Raw genomic sequence first — 18,039 nt, 5'->3', positions numbered from 1 at the left:
AGGAAGGGCAGGAGGGCAGACTCCTGTAGCTATCCTAGAGGGATGCCCACTCCAGCAAGGGCTGGAGGGCAGACTCCTGTAGCTGGGCAGGAGGGCAGGCTCCTGTAGCTGTGCCAGAGAAGGGCAGAAGAGCAGAGCAGAGGCTGGCTTTGGGCTTTCCATCTAACCTGCAGGGATCCTACTGGTGGGAAAAGGATTTGAGGCTTCCCCTGTAGGTCTGGTTGCTCAGTGACCTGTTTGTTGCTCTGAAGACAAAGAGGCAAGGCAAGAAAAAAACCTCATCCCTTATGCAATCCTCATGATTCATGGTGGTTGGGTTTGTTTTGCTGCTCTCTCTGTGTGCTGACACAAAGCATGCTGGAGAAGGTGAAGGAAGTCTGTTTATTTCTGATTGAAGACTGATTACATCACTATCATGGATCATGGAACAGGATCATTTTATACTCTGGGAGGGGGGGAAACCTAAGAATAAATACCCCCCCAAAGTAAAATATTTTGCTTCCAACTGTCTCTGAAGATGAGTGATGATTAAGTGCTGTATTTACAGGGGAGTTATCATACCCTGGGCTCTGTGCTGAATAAATATGCTCTCGACAGGGTAAAAAAACCCATTGAAATATTTTAACTCACCACAAAATTGGGAAAGGAGAAGGAAAAAAAGAAAAGAAAGAAAAAGATAAAAGGAAAAAAAACCCAATTCCCAGGTGTCTGTCCAAAGCAAGGGTTAGTTACAGGTTAGTTATTGAGTCCCCACGGGGTCAGTGTCCAAGAGCAGCCCCTCTGGGCTGAGCAGCTCCTCGGTGGTGCTCCTTGTCCCCAGGGATGAACTACTACTGGTTCTTCAAGCTGCAAGACAGAAGAAGCAGAGGTCACCCCCTGTGCTGCCACCCCCTGTGCTGCCACCCTCTGTGCTGCCACACCCTGTGCTGCCACCCTCTGTGCTGCCACCCTCCTGTGCTGCCATCCTCCTGTGCTGCCACCCCCTGTGCTGCCACCCCCCTGTGGTGCCACTCCTCTGTGCTGCCATACTCTGTGCTGCCACCCCCTGTGCTGCCATCCTCTGTGTCTCCACCCTCTGCACTGCCACCCTTTGCGCTGCCAACCCCTGTGCTGCCAGTCCCTGTGCTGCCAACCCCTGCGCTGCCAACCTCTGCACTGCCACCCCCTGTGCTGCCACTCCCCTGTGCTGCTAACCGCTGTGCTGCCACTCTCTGCACTGCCACCCCCCGGTACTGCCACCCCCCTGTACTGCCACCCCCCTGTGCTGCCATCCTCTGTGCTGCCACCCCCTGTGCTGCCACCCCCCTGCACTGCCATCCTCTGTGCTGCCAACCTTTGTGCTGCCACCCTTTGTGCTGCCACCACCTGGTACTGCCACCCTCTGTGCTGCCACCCCCTGCACTGCTAACCCCTGTACTGCCACCCTCTGTGCTGCCACCCCCTGTGCTGCCACCCCCCTGTACTGCCACCCTCTGTGCTGCCACCCCCTGTGCTGCCACCCCTCTGTACTGCCACCCTCTGTGCTGCCACCCCCTGTGCTGCCACCCCCTGTGCTGCCACCCCCTGTGCTGCCATCCTCTGCACTGCCACCCTCTGCACTGCCACCTTCTGTGCTGCTACCCCCTGTGCTGCCATCCTCTGCACTGCCACCCTCTGTGCTGCCACCCCCTGTGCTGCCACCCCCTGTGCAGGGGGGTTCCACAGGAGCGCCTGCAGATGGGTCTGGAAGGCTGCAGAGCAGGAGACTCCCCAGGCTCTCTGGGCAGCCTGCCCCAGGCCTCCAGCACCCTCACACCAAAGAAGTTCCTCCTGGTGCTGAGGTGGAACCTGCTGGGACCCAGCTGGTGCCTGTTACTGGGCACCACCACCAGAGCCTGCCCCCTTCACCTGCATGCCCACCCCTCAGCTACTTACAGGCACTGCTGAGTCCCCCATCCCCACGGGTGCCCAGGCAGCCCCTGGAGCTGCTGTTGGACCCTTCCCAACATCCTCCAGCACCTGAGGCTCCAGCATTCCAAACCAGAACTCACTTCAGCTCCTCAGCTCCTGCTTCTCTGAGCCCCCTGAGCGCTGCAGGCACCTCCTCCTTCCACCAACGCTGCCCAGCCCAGCTTGGCACTGGGGGCTGCTTGGACTGGATGATCTTAGAGACCTTTTCCAACCCAAACACTGGAGTGAGGCTCTGGTTCCATGGCAGCAGGCTGGTTCTGCTCCTTTCCCTGACAGATAATGACTCCACACACCCAACACACCCCAAAACAAAGTTGCAGGAGCCATTCTGAGGCTTTCAAAGGCTGATCAAAACAGAAGCCATCAGAGATAGGGTTATTTTCTCTCACAATAAAAGGGAAGGGAGACAATTTAATCCTATAATGAGAGAAAGTATTACAGGCTCCCTCTTCACAGGCAGAGTAATTATGCAGCTGCTCTCTGGAACCAAAATAATGACAAATTAAAATGCCTTTCAATTCCATCCACCTTCTACAACCATTCATCTCCTGCACTTTATTAGCACTCCAAAGGCTTCTCTTTATTTTAGGCATCAGCCACGACGTGTGGCAGAGAGCACATGGACCTGTCAGTGCTACCAAGAGCAGTGGCAGCCATCGAGGCAAGGGGAAAAGTCATTGCATGGAGTTGTTGATTGGCTTGGGAAAGGCTTCTGAGAGCCTCCAGTCCAACAGCAACCCAACCCCACCGTGGCCACTACACCATGGCCCCAAGTGCCATGGCCACAGGTTCCTGGCACACCTCCAGGGATGAGGACTCCACCACCTCCTTGGCAGCCTGTGCCAATCCCTCTCCGCTCTGGCAGCAAAGAAAGTTTTGCTCATGTCCAACCTAACCCTCCCCTGGCACAGCTTCAGGTCATTTTCTCTCTTCTATCACCTGCTACTGGGGAGCAGAGCCCAACCCCCACCTCACTGCAGCCTCCTCTCAGGGGGCTGTAGAGAGCAATGAGGTCTCCCCCAGCCTCCTCCAGACTGAACCCCCCCCAGCTCTTCCATTACTTGATATGGGGAGCAGAGCCCAACCCCCACCTCACTGCAGCCTCCTCTCAGGGGGCTGTAGAGAGCAATGAAGTCCCCCCCAGCCTCCTCCAGGCTGAACCCCAACCCAGATCTTCCATTACTTGATATGGGGAACAGAGCCCAACCCCCACCTCACTGCAGCCTCCTCTCAGGGAGCTGTAGAGAGCAATGAGGTCTCCCCCAGCCTCCTCCAGACTGAACCCCCCCACCTCCCTCAGCTGCCCCTCACCAGTCCTGTTCTCCAGACCTTCTCTGGACATGCTTCAGCCCCTCCATGGCTTTCCTGTAGTGCCAGGACCAACTCTGAGCAGCCCTGGGGCCAAGGCTGAGTGGCTGTGGTGGTGCTGGGTTGCTGGTTGAGCTGGATGATCTCAGAGGGCTCTTCCCAAACACTTCCATGATTCTATGCAAAGCCCCAAGGTAACATTCCACAGAGCATTTCTTTGACCCCAGATCTGAACATCCTGCCCAGTGCTTGAGTCCCCATCCCTGGAGGTGTTGAAAAGAGGTTTGGCTGAGGAGCTTCGGGACGTGACCACAGCTGACCCCTGACTGAAACCATAGCAAGGAGCCAGATTTGTGCTGCCTTCAAAGAAATATTGGCCTGTGTCTGACTCCTGGCCCAATCCCAGCCTTTGTGACAGGAGAGAGGCAGGATGAATTCCCCTTTTATTCTAAATGCATGGCTTAAAGCACCTGCACCCTGGAGACAAGAGGGGAGCCAGCAGACTTTATCTTGCTTAGCATATTCATTGGCCAGAGGGATGAGGACGAGCTCAATATTAGCTACCTTCTCCCTCATCTTTTATTCAACACCAAAACAGCAGCCAAGGCACTTCCAGCTCTCCCTTCCAACCTCTTTTTTTCTCCATCTCTTGGCCAAAGTGATTCAGACAGAAGCACCCAGGTGGAATTCCAGCAAAGAAACCAACACAGCTCTGCCCACCAGAGCCCCCTCCCCAGGGAAGAAAGGGCAGCTGCAGGGGACACAACCTTCAACTGCTGCTTCACTGACAGAGCTCCAGTTCCACCAGCACCCATGCAGGGAAGTGATGGAGGTCCAAAGGCTGTGGCCTGCCAGGGAGAAGTTCAAGGGCTGCTGGCTGCTGGTTATTTAAAGCAGCTGCAGCCGTGGCTGGGCTGTGAGCTGCTCCCTGGAGAGCTCTCAAGAGCTATAATAAATATCCACAACTTGACTCATTCCTCATCAAAGTTCTTCTCTCCTAAAGCAGCTTTTCAGAAGGTTCATCTGGCCTGGTATTTTTTTGGGTGCCACCAAGCTTCCTGCCCCCAATCCCCTTCCCTGCTAACCCATCCCTGAGGAAAATCCCTTTCCTTTACAAACTCTTCCCCCCCCCTCTTTTTTCTTTTAGTTGTATGAAGTGTGACAGCTACACCAAATGTTTGGTTGCCTTAGCAACTGCAATCCACTGGCTCCAGACCCAGTTCTGAGGCAGAGGGCAGCCTTGACACTAACCAGCAGTAATGAGGACAGCACAGACCAGGGGCGAAGCATCCGCCCAGGGCTGCAGGAGGGACAGCTCCAGCTCCCTGCCCTGGCACCCAGCACAGCCACACTTCACCCTGCACTCAAGAGCCACGGAGCTGCCAACCCCCAGCCTTGCTCCTGGGCAAAGCAGCAGTGGACACTTGGCTGATGTACCAGGTCTGGGCTTCAGCAGGAACTTTCTTTGTAGAGAAGAGGTCATTGTGTGTAGAAAGCTACCAAAGCTCTCTGCAGCTCCCTGGAAGGAGGTTGCAGTGAGGTGGGGTTGGGCTCTTCTCCCTAGTACCAGGCTGAGAGGAGGCCTCATTGCTCTCTACAGCTCCCTGAAGGGAGGCTGCACTCAGCTGGGGTGGGACTCTTCTGTCTACTATCAGGTGACAGAAGGAGAAGAACTGGCCTGAAATTCTGCCAGGGGAGGGTTAGGTTGGAGGTGAGGAACAATTTCTTTGCTGCAGGAGTGGTCAGGGATTGGCACAGGCTGCCCAGGGAGGTGATGGAGTCCCCAGCCCTGGAGGTGTTCAGGAAACCTGTGGCCATGGCACTTGGGGTCATGGTTTAGTGGCCATGGTGGTGCTGGGTTGCTGTTGGACTGGAGAACCTCCAGAGGTCCCTTCCAACCCTGCCACTCTGTTATGGTGAAAACCTGCTGCCTGCCTGCCTCAGAGCCCAGTTTCCCCCCAAGGGTTACCTCACCCCCTCAGTCCCACAGAGGACAAGGAAGCTCCCAAAGCAGCTCCCAGCAAGGAGAGTAGGGTCTGGTGGCACAGTAGTGCCAAGCTGGGAGAAGCTGCTGTGCCCAGCCCAAGCTGCCACTCCTCTGTCTCCTGCAGCTCTGTGCTGGAGCCATCCCTGCTGTGCTGTGCAGGGAAGCTGAGCCTCAAGGAAAATTGTAGAGGAATGAGCAATGGGTGGAGGAAATAAAATAATCAGAGCAATTTGCCATAGCAATTGGTCAGACAAATGGCTCTAATTGGGATCCCATTGTTGCATTTGTAACGTTTGGGATCTGTTCCTTTGTTTCCTTTTTGTACCCAAGGCCTGTGACAATCTCCTGGGACCAGATTTAAGTCATTATGAATCTGTGATAAAGAACTAAATTTAGAAAGACTGATAAGAATATTAATTTCCAGAAGAGAAAGGTCCTTAGAAAAGAAAACTGGGAGTTCTCCAGGCCCCTGCATTGCTCAGGAGCTCCTGCACAGGCTGGCTGATGAGAAAAGGACCTTCCCATCAATAATTCCTGTGCTTCCAGAGCTCCAGAAAGCCCTGGGAGCAGCTGTGAGTGCTCCTGAGCCTAGGCACCAAACCACTGCAGGGACACCTCCAACTAGAGCAAGCTGCTCAGGACCCCATCAAGCTTGACCTTGAAGGGCTCCAGGGACAGGACCTCAAGCACATCTCTGGGCAACCTGCTCTACTGTTTCCCCATCCTCACTGTGCAGAGCTTCCTTCTGATGTCCAACCTCGTTCTGCCCTGCTCCAGTTTCAAACCATTGTCCCTGTCCTGCTCCCACAGGCAGGAGCAAAGGAAGGTGCTCAGGCAAGCAGGACACTCCTTAGCACACTTCAGCTCTCCAGGCAGCAGCCCCTGGCCCAAGCCATCTGCAGCTCACAACCCTGCAGGATCATCCTGGAGCCTGCAGCAGAGACCCAGGGAAAACCAGGACAAAGCTCCAGCAGCAAACTGCAGCAGGGCTGCAAGGAAGAGCAATGAGCTGGCAGCAGGTTCCAGCAGGGCATGTGGTGCCTGGCAGGGGATGAAGAGCAGCCTCACTCCATGCTTCGTGGGGCTGCAGCAACCCAGCTGGGCTCAGCCCTGCCCTCCCCAGCCGGCAGGCGCCTCTGATAGCTGTGTTTTGCTAACCCCCCCCCAGAGCTCCTCAGATGAGCAGGTTAGGGCAGTGAGAAGCATTTTGAGCTGTCTGCTCACCCAGGCAGACACAGACAGGCAGGAGGCCAGCAGGCAGAGCCGAGATACCCACTTGGTCTGGTGCTTGGAGCCCTTCAGGTGCGCGTGGTACTGCTCTATGGAGTTGAGGGTGACGCTGCAGGTGCTGCAGGTGTAGCTGCGCTTCAAGCCTGAGGAGAGAACCCAGACACAGTCACTGCACTGCCCTCCAGCAGCTGCCAGCTCCCACAGAGCCACAGCACTGCTTGGGTTGGAAAAGCCCTGCAGGATCATCCAGTCCAAGCATCAAGCCAGCACCACCACGGCCACTGAGCCACGGTCCCAGGTGCCATGGCCACAGGTTCCTAGGACACCTCCAGGGATGGAGACTCCACCACCTCCCTGGGCAGCCTCTGCCAATCCCTTCTCCAGGCTCAACATCCCCAGCTTTCTCAGCTGCTCTTCCCCAGCCCTGTTCTCCAGACCCTCTCCCAGCTTTGTTGCCCTTCTCTGGGCCTGCTCCAGCCTCTCAACGTCCTTGTTTGAGTGAGGGACCTAAAACTGCCTCCCCAGTGCCTAGCACAGGGGGCAATTCCTGCCCTGGTCCTGCTGGCCACACTACTGCTGATCCAGGCCAGGATCCCAGTGCCCTTCTTGGCCACCTGGGCACACTGCCCTGGGGAAGGGAAAAGTGAGATGAAAAGGGGGGGGGGGGGGAAGGGGGAGAAAAGAGGGGGGAAAAGGGAGGGGAAAGAGGAAAAGGGGGGGAAGGGGAAGGAAAGGAGGGGAATAAGGGGGGAAGGGGTGGAAAGAGGGGGAAGGAAAGAGAGGGAAAGAAAGAGAGGGAAGGAAAGAGAGAAGGAAAGAGAGGGAAGGATCCACTGTGACTTGGCCACTGAAGGGAACAGTTGTGTTTGCTGAGCTCTGAGTGAGTCAGAACCTCCCTCTTGAAGGTCAGAGCTAGGAGTTGCAGGTGAACATCCTGATTCCAGGTGCCCATCCCACTGCTGGACCTCAGGAGCTGCTTTGCCTGATGGATATTCTCTTGGCTGCAGAACCTGGCTGCAGCCCCTGGCTGCCCAGCAGCCCTCTCCTGGCTAATTTTAGCCTCTCACAGATACAACAACAAACAACTATTTATAAAGCTGTTGCTCTTGCTGCTGGCCAAGTAGCACTGAACTAGAAATAACATCTCAGGGGGGTCACAGGAGAAATGGCCTGAAATCTGCTGGTTGGGTTTGTTTTCAGGGAAGGGGGAGTTGCTTTCTTTGAGGTCTTTTTATCTTCTAAGAAACCTCTTGGCTGCCTCTGCTGCTTTCTGTGTCCCTGCTTATTTAATTGCCACAGTTCCAAGTGGTTTGCTAAGGAGATGATATCCTGCATCTGATTTTATTGTGATGTGAACTGCAGAGAGCAGGATCTGAGAGCTGCTGGCTGAGCATCTTATGGCAGGAGTGGACAGGGAGGTGAGTGCTGGGCTGCTTTGTGTCCTGCTAGCACAGAGGACGTGATTGGCACCAGTAGCACCAAAGCCAAACCACACAAACACCACCCCCCCAGAGCAGCAGAAATGAGGACCACAGCCCCTCCTGCTCCCTGGGTCATGGAAGGGCAAAAGTTGCACCCTCAGAAGGGGCTGCTGGAGCCATGCAAGTGGCATCCCCACCCCCTCAAGGAGCAGCATCCCACAGCTGTTCTTGGTTTCCACAGCAGCTCTTTCCTAATTCACTGCTCTGCCTCTGGGCACAGGCTGCAGGGAAGCAAACTCAGGCAATTAAGCAGATTCCTGCACGTCTCAAAGAGAAGCTGCAAAGCCATTTAGAAGCAAAGTCACAGAAACCTTCTCTCAGCACATTGACTGGGAACCAGCCAAGCTGGAGAACCAAACCCAGCCCAGCCAGCCCCTGCCTGGCTCATTCAGCTGAGATCAAACTTCACCTTTCTGAGACACTCACTGCAGAGCAGAAACAAAGGCACCCAAAGACATGCACATGGAACACGAGCAGAGAGTCTGCATGAGAAGAGCCACAGAGGAGAGTGATGGAATTTTGGAGCTGCTGAGATTGGAAGAGACCTTTGAGAGCATCAAGCCCAAGCACTCACCCAGAGCTCACAGCCCCACCACTGCTGCTGAGCCACTGCCACTGAACCACTTCCCTCAGCACCACAAAATAGCTGCAGGATGCCTGCAAGAGCAGTGCAGAACACCACAGGTGTGCAAATAAAGACAGGGACTAGAAAGAGCCCAGGTGAGATGGCAGCACAGCAAACAGGTCCAGACCCACTGAGCTGCTGGGGTTGGAAGAGACCTTTGAGATCACCAAGTCCAGGCACTCACCTGGAGCTCAGTCACTCCACTTCCACTGAACCAGGGCCCTCAGCACCACTTCCAAGTGACTTTGAAACACCTCCAGGGATGAGGACTCCACCACCTCCCTGGGCAGCCTGGGGCAGTGCCTGGGAACCCCTTCTGGGAAGATACTTTTCCCACTATCCAACCTGAACCTCCCTTGGCACAACTTGAGGCCATTTCCTCTTGTTGTATACAAGGAGAGACCAAGACCCACCTAGCTCCAGCCTCCTTTGGGGTAGTTGTAGAGGGCAATGAGATCTCTCCTCTGCCTCCTCTTCTACAGACTGAACACCCCCAGGTCCCTCAGTTGCTCCTCCTCAGCCCTGTTCTCCAGACCCTGCACCAGTGGACATGCTGCAGCCTCTCAACGTCCTTTGCAGAGTGAGGAGCAATCTTCCTACAAGGAGGTGACCTCTGCCAAGAGAGACACCACTGCCTGGGCTCAAAACCTGGGTTTTGAGGGGAGAAGTGAGAAACTTCTTCAGGAACTACAGCAGCAACAACCCCAGAGACTGCAGAGGGGGCCGGAGAGCAGCCAAACGCACAGCAACCTCCTGCTTCCCTTCTGGACCTCCTACCCCTGCTATGCAGGGCAAAACCCTGACCTGAATGAAGTGTAGGAGTCTAAAGCTCTCCAGCCCCTGACTCTGCTCTCTTTCTCTTAGTGTGCTCAGTGTCAGGCAGAGGTTTCTCTTCTCTTCTTTTGCATCTCAACATCCTAATAATCCCCCTAGCATCACAGCCTGCACCAGCATCCCTGAGAGCCACACACTGCTCTTACACCAACCCACTGATGCTGAAGGGATTCTGCCCTGTCCTGTCCCAGAAAAAAAGAAACCACAAAGCAAAGCAAAGCAGGAATTGCAAATTTGAGAGTCTCTGTGGTCATGTTTCTGCTCTGCTCTGATTCATCCCCTATGCAGAGCTGAACAGACCATTGCCAGCTTAATTGAAGGGCTCTGCTTAAAACTACCAGAGTTGTGGGACTCTCAAGCAGAGGCTGCTGAGCTCCTTGGGAATGGTTTTAATGTACCATGTAATAGCCTCTTTTGACTTTCTGCTGTATTGTTTCGTGGCAGAAATTGTTCAAACAGGTCATTTAGAACAAGCAAGATGCAGCAGTCAAGAGTCTGATCAGTTTATGCTTGCCATAATTAACTGCAGAGGCTGTGCACAAGGTTTGCCACTCCCCACTTATATCCAGAGCCTCCCCCCCCCCCGAAAAAAAACCCAACCCCAAAGCCTGTTTGTCTCCTGCTGAAGGTCAGACACCAGCTACACCACCAGGCCACTCCTTTCACACACCTCTCACAGCCCTCACCTCAGAATTTGGCCTCACCATCCTGACAGAAACATCCTAAAGGCACTCAGAGCATTCAGATCCCTTCCAGGGAGGGTGAGGAGGCATTGGCACAGGCTGCCCAGGGAGCTGGTGGAGGCACCACCCCTGGAGGCATCCAAGGCATGTGTGGCCATGGCACTTGGGGCCATGGTTTAGTGGCTGTAGTGGTGTTGGGTCAATGGTTGGGCTGGAGGATCTTTGAGGGCTTTTCCAACCAGCTTCCAGGGTTTTATTCCACGACAGGGCCAGTGGGTCAGAGCCTTGCTGCAGCCTGAGCCCTGAGCCCAAGGCTTGAGCCCAACAGAGGGGAGGTGAGAGCCTGGTAAATGCTTTAAATTAAGGTAATAAGGCTCCAACGCTCAGCAGCTAATTTAACAGCTCACATTAACAGCAGCTTATTGAATCTTAATTACTTGTGTAGGTGGAAATGCCACCAACGATTACTGCTCCTAACCAGGGACACAGGCTTTTTAACACCAGCATGGCCAGGCTGCTCCTGGTGATGGAGGACAGGAGTGCTCTGCCCCCTCCCCACAGCCAGCACCGTGGCCATTTGGTGCTGCTGCAGCAGCTTTGCCAAGACTGTCAGCTCACTCGTGCCACACTGGATGCAAACCCTGCCAGGGCTGGTCCAGCCAGCTGGGAAGATGGCAGAAGCTGCACTGTGCTCCCCATCACCACACTCTTCATCATCAGACTCCCCACCACTGTGCTCCCCATCACCACACTCTTATCATCAGACTCCCCTCCACTGTGCTCCCCATCACCACACTCTTCATCATCAGACTCCCCACCACTGTGCTCCCCATCACCACACTCTTCATCATCAGACTCCCCACCACTGTGCTCCCCATCACCACGCTCTCCATCACCACACTCCCCTCCACTGTGCTCCTCATCACCACACTCCCCACCACTGTGCTCCCCATCACCACACTCTTCATCATCAGACTCCCCTCCATTGTGCTCCCCATCACCACACTCTTCATCATCAGACTCCCCACCACTGTGCTCCCCATCACCACACTCTCCACCACTGTGCTCCCCATCACCACACTCTTCATCACCACACTCCCCACCACTGTGCTCCCCATCACCACACTCTCCACCACTGTGCTCCCCATCACCACACTCTCCATCACCACACTCCCCTCCACTGTGCTCCCCATCACCACACTCTCCATCACCACACTCCCCACCACTGTGCTCCCCATCACCACACTCCCCATCACCACACTCCCCACCACTGTGCTCCCCATCACCACACTCTCCATCACCACACTCCCCACCACTGTGCTCCCCATCACCACACTCTCCACCACTGTGCTCCCCATCACCACACTCTTCATCACCACACTCTCCACCACTGTGCTCCCCATCACCACACTCTCCATCACCACACTCTCCACCACTGTGCTCCCCATCACCACACTCTTCATCACCACACTCCCCACCACTGTGCTCCCCATCACCACACTCTCCATCACCACACTCCCCTCCACTGTGCTCCCCATCACCACACTCTCCATCATCATGCCCTCCATCACCATGCTCCGCGCCACAGTGCTCCCCACCACCGCACTCCTCACCACTGTGCTACCCCAAAGCAGCTGCACTCCCACACCCAGGATTGTCACTCCCATGCAGGGCATCCTGAGATGGACTTGAATGGGAAAAATCCCAAGTGTGACATCAGCTCCATCAAAACAATGCCTGGAGAAAGGCAACTGGCCTCAGGTGGACTGCAGGATGAAACCACAGGCAAAGATGACCTCCAGAACACCAACCTGAGCAGTATTTGATCTCACTGGAGCTCAGCAAAGCTGCCAGCTTGGCTGAAGCTGTGCTCTGCTGAAGCACACCCAAGCAAAGCACTCTGGAGAGGAGCATGAGCACCACAGACACTCTGCAAGAGGAAAGTGGTCCCTGCCAGAGCAGCCTGTGCTGGGGAATGCTGCGCTCTGTGCTCACATCTGCTCCTGCATCCTCACCAGACGTCAGCATTCCCTCCCCTGCACCATGGCACACATTCATGGAAAGCTGAATGTGCTCCCATAGCCATTAAATAAAATATTAACAAGTCAAGTCATTAATGTCACTCTGCATCAGATGCACCCAGACACGTTCCAGGGGAGCTCTTCTTACATTGCTTTTTGCTAACCCAAAGTGACAGCACAGAACGAGAAGTGTTTATAAGGCAGACAAAGAAATCAGGAGCTGAGAAGGGGAAAATGAAACTCAGCTCTTTGCCTGATTTTGCAAGGAGAGCATCTGCAGCCACAAGTTACCTGAGAATACAAAGGCTTCAGGTGACAGCCTCCCCGTGCAGCTCTCCCCATCCTGCTGCTCTCTTTTACTTCAGGGATCTGCAGTGCAGCCCCCAGAGAGGATCCAGCTCCTACACCAGGGCCTGGAGCTTGTTTTGCTCACCAGGGAGTAGGCACCCTGGGAGGAAGAGCCACATCCCTGCAAGTGACAGCATCCCACTGAGCCAGCTCCAGGAGTACAGGGATGGGATGGCTCAGAAACTGAGCTCCACAGAAGTGTGGCCAGCAGGGTGAAGGAGGTGATTCTCTCCCTCTGCTTTGCTCAGACCCCACCTGGAGTCCTGTATCCAGTTCTGGAGCCCCTGGGACAAGAGGGCTGTGGAGATGCTGGAGAGTGTCCAGAGCAGGGCCAAGAGGATGCTCAGAGGCTGCAGCAGCTCTGCTGTGAGCACAGCCTGAAAGAGTTGGGGCTGTGCAGGCTGGAGCAGAGGAGGCTCCCAGGTCACCTTCTTGTGGCCTGCCAGCATCTGAAGGGGGCTACAAAAACGCTGGGGAGGGACTTTTGAGGCTGTGAGGGAGTGGCAGGAGTGGGGGGGATGGAGCAAAGGTGGAGGTGGGGAGAGTGAGGCTGGAGGTGAGGAGGAAGTTGTTGAGCAGGAGAGTGGTGAGAGGCTGGCAGGGGCTGCCCAGGGAGGTGGTTGAGGCCCCATGGCTGGAGGTGTTTGAGGCCAGGCTGGCTGAGGCTGTGTGCAGCCTGCTCTAGGGTAGGGTGCCCCTGGGCATGGCAGGGGGGTTGGAACTGGCTGCTCCTTGTGGTCCCTTCCAGCCCTGCCTGATTCTATGATTCTAAAAGGACAGAATCAAAGAATGCTCTGGGTTGGAAGAGACTCTCAAAGGTCATCTTGCCCAAGCCCCCAGGCACTCAGCAGGGACACCTCCAGCTAGAGCAGGCTGCTAAGGGTCACATCAAGTTTGAGAGAGGGCTCTCAGCTCTGAGGTGCTGGCTCAGCACCAGCAATAAGCAGAGCCCCTGACTGACAGAGCTGCCCATGAACCAAACCCATGGTGCCCATCACGAGGTGCCCCTGCCAGGCCCACCTGCCTCAGTGGAGCAGTGAAGCAAGGAGAGAGCTCAGCCATGACTGATGCCAGATGTGAAGTCAAGCTGCTGAAATGTGACCTGATGGAGCAAAAGCACAAATCCTTTCCTGCCTGGTGCAGGCAGTGGCAGGGGAGAGCTGCAGCTACTGCTCTGTGCTGCTGAACAGGCACAAGCTGTTGGGGCAGAGCTCAGAGCTCAGCCTTTGTCACCATCCCCAAGGGGCTTTGTCTTTTCCACCACCCACTCCAGGACCACTTAAGCACAGCAGCAGCTCTGCAGGAGGAAAAGTCTTGATTTGTTCCTCTTTCAGGGCATGTCCAGGAGCAGGAGCAGCAGAAGCATTATATAATAACCTGCAATTCTTTCAGGAGCAAGAACTCCTCTGACCAAACCTGAGCTCAGAAGCTTGCTAAGCAGAGTAAGGGAATGGAAGGTAGGAGAGACAAGGGAGCTGCTTCTGCCCCTGTGCTCAGCACTGCTCAGGCCACCCCTGCAGTGCTGTGTCCAGTTCTGGGCTCCTCCATTGCAGAGAGATGTTGAGGTGCTGGAAGGTGCCCAGAGCAGGGCAGCAAGGCTGGGGAGGGGCCTGGAGCACAGCCCTGTGAGGAGAGGCTGAGGCAGCTGGGAGGGTGCAGCCTGCAGCAGAGGAGGCTCAGGGCAGAGCTGATTGCTGCCTGCAGCTGCCTGCAGGGAGGCTGTAGTCAGGCTGGGGTTGGGCTCTGCTGCCAGGCACCTAGGGCACAGAAGAAGGGGACAGAGCCTCAAGCTGTGCCAGGGCAGGTTGAGGCTGGATGTGAGGAGGAAGTTATTGGCAGAGAGAGTGATTGGCATTGGAATGGGCTGCCCAGGGAGGTGGTGGAGTGGCTGTGGCTGGAGGTGTTGCAGCCAAGCCTGGCTGGGGCACTTAGTGCCATGGTCTGGTTGGTTGGGCAGGGCTGGGTGCTAGGTTGGACTGGCTGAGCTTGGAGCTCTCTTCCAACCTGCTTGGTTCTGTGATTTCTGAGAAGAAAATAGGACTTTCAGAGCTGCAGGATGAGGGCTTGGTGGAAAGAATCAATGCTTTAGTTTCCTATAAATACCAGCCCTCCCAGAATAGCTCTCTCTGCTCTTGTTTCTCCAAATACACATTCATATTTATCAATAAATATTTTATTACAGCCATTATCAAAACATCAAAGGCTGCTGAAATGTTGTACTTCAAACTGACACTGCTTTTTCCAGGCTCACACAATGCATCAAGTGTTCAGCTCCTACAGCAGTCAAAATAGAATTAATACTTCATTTGTGATGGGAGAAGCCTCTGGGGATGGTGTGGATGGGAATGATGGAATCACAGAATGGCAGGAATTGAAGGGACCTCTGCAGATCATTGAGCCCAACCCCCCTGCCACAGCAGAGCCACTTAGGGCAGGTCACACAAGAAGGCATCCAGGTGGGGCTTGGAAGTCTCCAGAGGAGACTCCACCAACCTCTCTGGGCAGTCTGCCTCAGGCCTCCAGGACCCTCACACCAAAGAAGTTTCTCCTCCTGATGAGGTGGATCCATGTCCTATCCATTGCCCCTTGGCCTGCTGCTGAGCACCCCTGAGAAGAGCCTGGCCCCTTCCTGCCCCCTTCAGCTGTCTATAACCATCCATAAGTTCTCCTCTCAGCCTTCTCCCGAGGCAGCAGAGCAAGGGCAGTGCAGGGCCAGCCCAGGCTGCAATCCCACCAGCTACTGCCCAGCACCAAAGCTGCTGGGCACAGAAAGCAGCAGTCAGAGAGGGTTTCACTGACACCCTGGGGCAGTCTGCCAAGGCTCTCTCTGAACTACCACTCTCATCACCTCTCCTGAGTCAGAGGTGGCTTCATCTGCCAAGGCAAGGCTGCCTGCTCGGGCAGGAGGCAGAGCTCATCTGTGCTGGCTGCTGCAGAGACCAGCTCTGGCCTCACAGCTGCACATCTCACACTTCCCAGCTGAAAACCCTCTGAAGAGGAGTACCCAGGAGCAGGCTCTGCAGGACACCTCTGGCAGGGTCAAGGACATCTTCCCTGGCCCACTCAGCTTGAACATGCAGGTTAGAAAGCATCAGACACCCATGAACTGCAAACGACTGCCTGGAGATGTCCAAGCAGAGGACCAAAGCTTCTTCCTGTACCTGGGCACATGTGTGGCCACAGCTCTGCAGTCCCTATCTCTGATGAACCCTGGCAGGACCACACCAGCTGCAGCTGCCAACCTTGACAGGACAAAGGGTAACAGGCACAAGCTGAAACAGAAGTTCCATCTAAACATGAGGAGCTTCATTCATCTAAGGGTGACAGAGACCTGGAGCAGGCTGCCCAGAGAGGTGGTGGAGTCTCCATCTCTAGAGACATTCCAAACCCACCTGGACATGTTCCTGGGTGACCTTCTCTAGTTGACTCTGCCATGGCAGGGGGATTGGACTTGAGGATCTCCAGAGCTCCCTTCCATCCCTACCATCCCATGGCCACAACAACCCCAAGCAGTGCTACAGGCTGGGGACTGAGTGGCTGGAAAGCAGCCAAGAGGAGAGGGACCTGGGGGTACTGATAGATAGTAGCTGATGATGAGCCAGCAGTGTGCCCAGGTGGCCAAGAGAGCCAATGGCATCCAGGCCTGCATCAGGAGCAGTGTGGCCAGCAGGCTGAGGGAGGTTATTCTTCCCCTGTACTCAGCATTGGTCAGGCCACACCTTGAGTGCTGTGTCCAGTTCTGGGCCCCTCAATTCAAGAGAGATGTTGAGGTGCTGGAAGGTGTCCAGAGAAAGGCAGCAAGGCTGAAGAGGGGCCTGGAACACAAACCCTATGAGGAGAGGCTGAGGGAGCTGGGGGTGTTTAGCCTGGAGAAGAGGAGGCTCAGGGCAGACCTCATATGCTGTCTACAACTACCTGAAGGGAGGTTGTAGCCAGGTGGGGGATGGCCTCTTCTCCCAGGCAACCAGCAATAGAACAAGGGGACACAGCCTCAAGCTGTGCCAGGGCAGGTTGAGGCTGGATGTTAGGAGGAAGTTGTTGTCAGAGAGAGTGATTGGCATTGGAATGGGCTGCCCGGGGAGGTGGTGGAGGCACCATCCCTGGAGGTGTTGCAGCCAAGCCTGGCTGAGGCACTTAGTGCCATGGTCTGGTTGACTGGATAGGGCTGGGTGCTAGGTTGGACTGGATGAGCTTGGAGCTCTCTTCCAACCTGGCTGATTCTATGATTCAACCATGCACAGAACCACCGAGAGCTGAGAACCAACCTGAGCTGATGAGCAGGCAAAGCCCTCCCAGTCCCAACTCTTTGAGGCAGAAGCCAAACGACTCCAGCCCTTCATAATTGATTGATTTGCAGTTAATGACATCCTCCAGCACTCCTGAGCTTGGCACACAGCAGAGTCCTAAGCACTTCCATGTTATTGTCCCAGGTTTTATGTCCCTGCACACTTGCAGCGGCGGGCAGTGACTCAGCCCCATGAATCACCGGTGGCATCGTGAGTCACACTAGGTGGCACACGGAGGATCTGGATCACCATTACAAGGTTTATAGGAGATCAAGAAATGCAAAAGATGCTGCACAGGCATTAGCATTTAAAGGGGAATTATTTCATTTAGCAAAGAAGAGAATAAAGTTGGAGGGGGGGGGGGAGGAGGGAGAAAGGTGGTTTGAAATGTCACTGCGATGTCTTGGCAGTCCTGAGCAATTCGTGGTGCTAAGGGATGTGGTTCAGTGGCAGTGGCTCAGCAGCAGCAGTGGGATGGTGAGCTCTGAGTGACAGGTTGGGCCTGATGATGTCAAAGGTCTCTTCCCAGCTCAACAGTTCCATGGCTCTGAACACCAAACCTGTGCTCGCTCCTCAGCCTGCTGCAGGCAAACACATTGTGTGCACGTGGGATGGGAAGCGAGCCCAGAAAGAGCTTCCAACAGGAGCCTCCTACCTCTCCTCCCATCATTCCACCTCTAGATCACAAAGCTGCTTTGTTCAGAATCCAGCCCCAGCTGCCATAAATGAGCACATCTCCATCACCAGGCAGAGCGCGAGGGAGCTGAGCTCCCACCAGCACCAGGCAGGGCTGGGAGGGACTGGAGATGCTGAGGAGGGACTGGAGATGCTGGGGAGGGACTGGAGATGCTGAGGAGGGACTGGAGATGCTGGGGAGGGACTGGAGATGCTGAGGAGGGACTGGAGATGCTGGGGAGGGACTGGAGATGCTGGGGAGGGACTGGAGATGCTGAGGAGCTCCAGCAGTGATGGCTACCAAGCAGGCTGGGCTGTGGCTCTGCACAAAGTGGGGTCCTGCAGGGGTGCAAGGCCCAAATCTGGGCCACTCTGCAGGGATCTCATGAGTGCCAGACCTCCACCTGCACCCCGCAGTGGGGCTGGGATGGAGGGACAGACAGATGGATGGATAAACAGACAGGGAGGTGGATGGATGAACACATGCATGGACAGACAGGCAAATAGATGGACAGACAGACAGGCCAAGGGATGGATGGATGGATGGATGGATGGATGGATGGATGGATGGATGGATGGATGGACAGACAGACAGATGGATGGATAAACAC

General features: G+C 55.2%; 1 protein-coding gene across 3 annotated transcripts in view; it reads right to left on the bottom strand.

Annotated features, from left to right (window-relative positions):
• Positions 1-362: 362 nt before the first annotated feature.
• The window catches only part of ZMAT4 (zinc finger matrin-type 4), a 75,085-nt gene continuing 57,408 nt past the window's right edge, over positions 363-18,039 (bottom strand). For 2 of the 3 annotated variants that reach the window (XM_064175747.1, XM_064175748.1), the window contains 2 exons: positions 6,522-6,618; positions 363-846 (listed from right to left, as the gene is read on the bottom strand). In XM_064175747.1, coding sequence (XP_064031817.1) covers positions 831-846; positions 6,522-6,618 — 113 coding nt within the window. In that variant the 3' untranslated portion in view covers positions 363-830. The remainder of the gene's footprint in view (positions 847-6,521; positions 6,619-18,039) is intronic. The other variant, XM_064175749.1, reaches the window with a different exon arrangement.

This window comes from Pogoniulus pusillus, chromosome 42 (genome assembly GCF_015220805.1).
Source record: "Pogoniulus pusillus isolate bPogPus1 chromosome 42, bPogPus1.pri, whole genome shotgun sequence".
Lineage (NCBI taxonomy): Eukaryota > Metazoa > Chordata > Aves > Piciformes > Lybiidae > Pogoniulus > Pogoniulus pusillus.
This window is presented reverse-complemented; position numbering and strand designations above follow the sequence as displayed.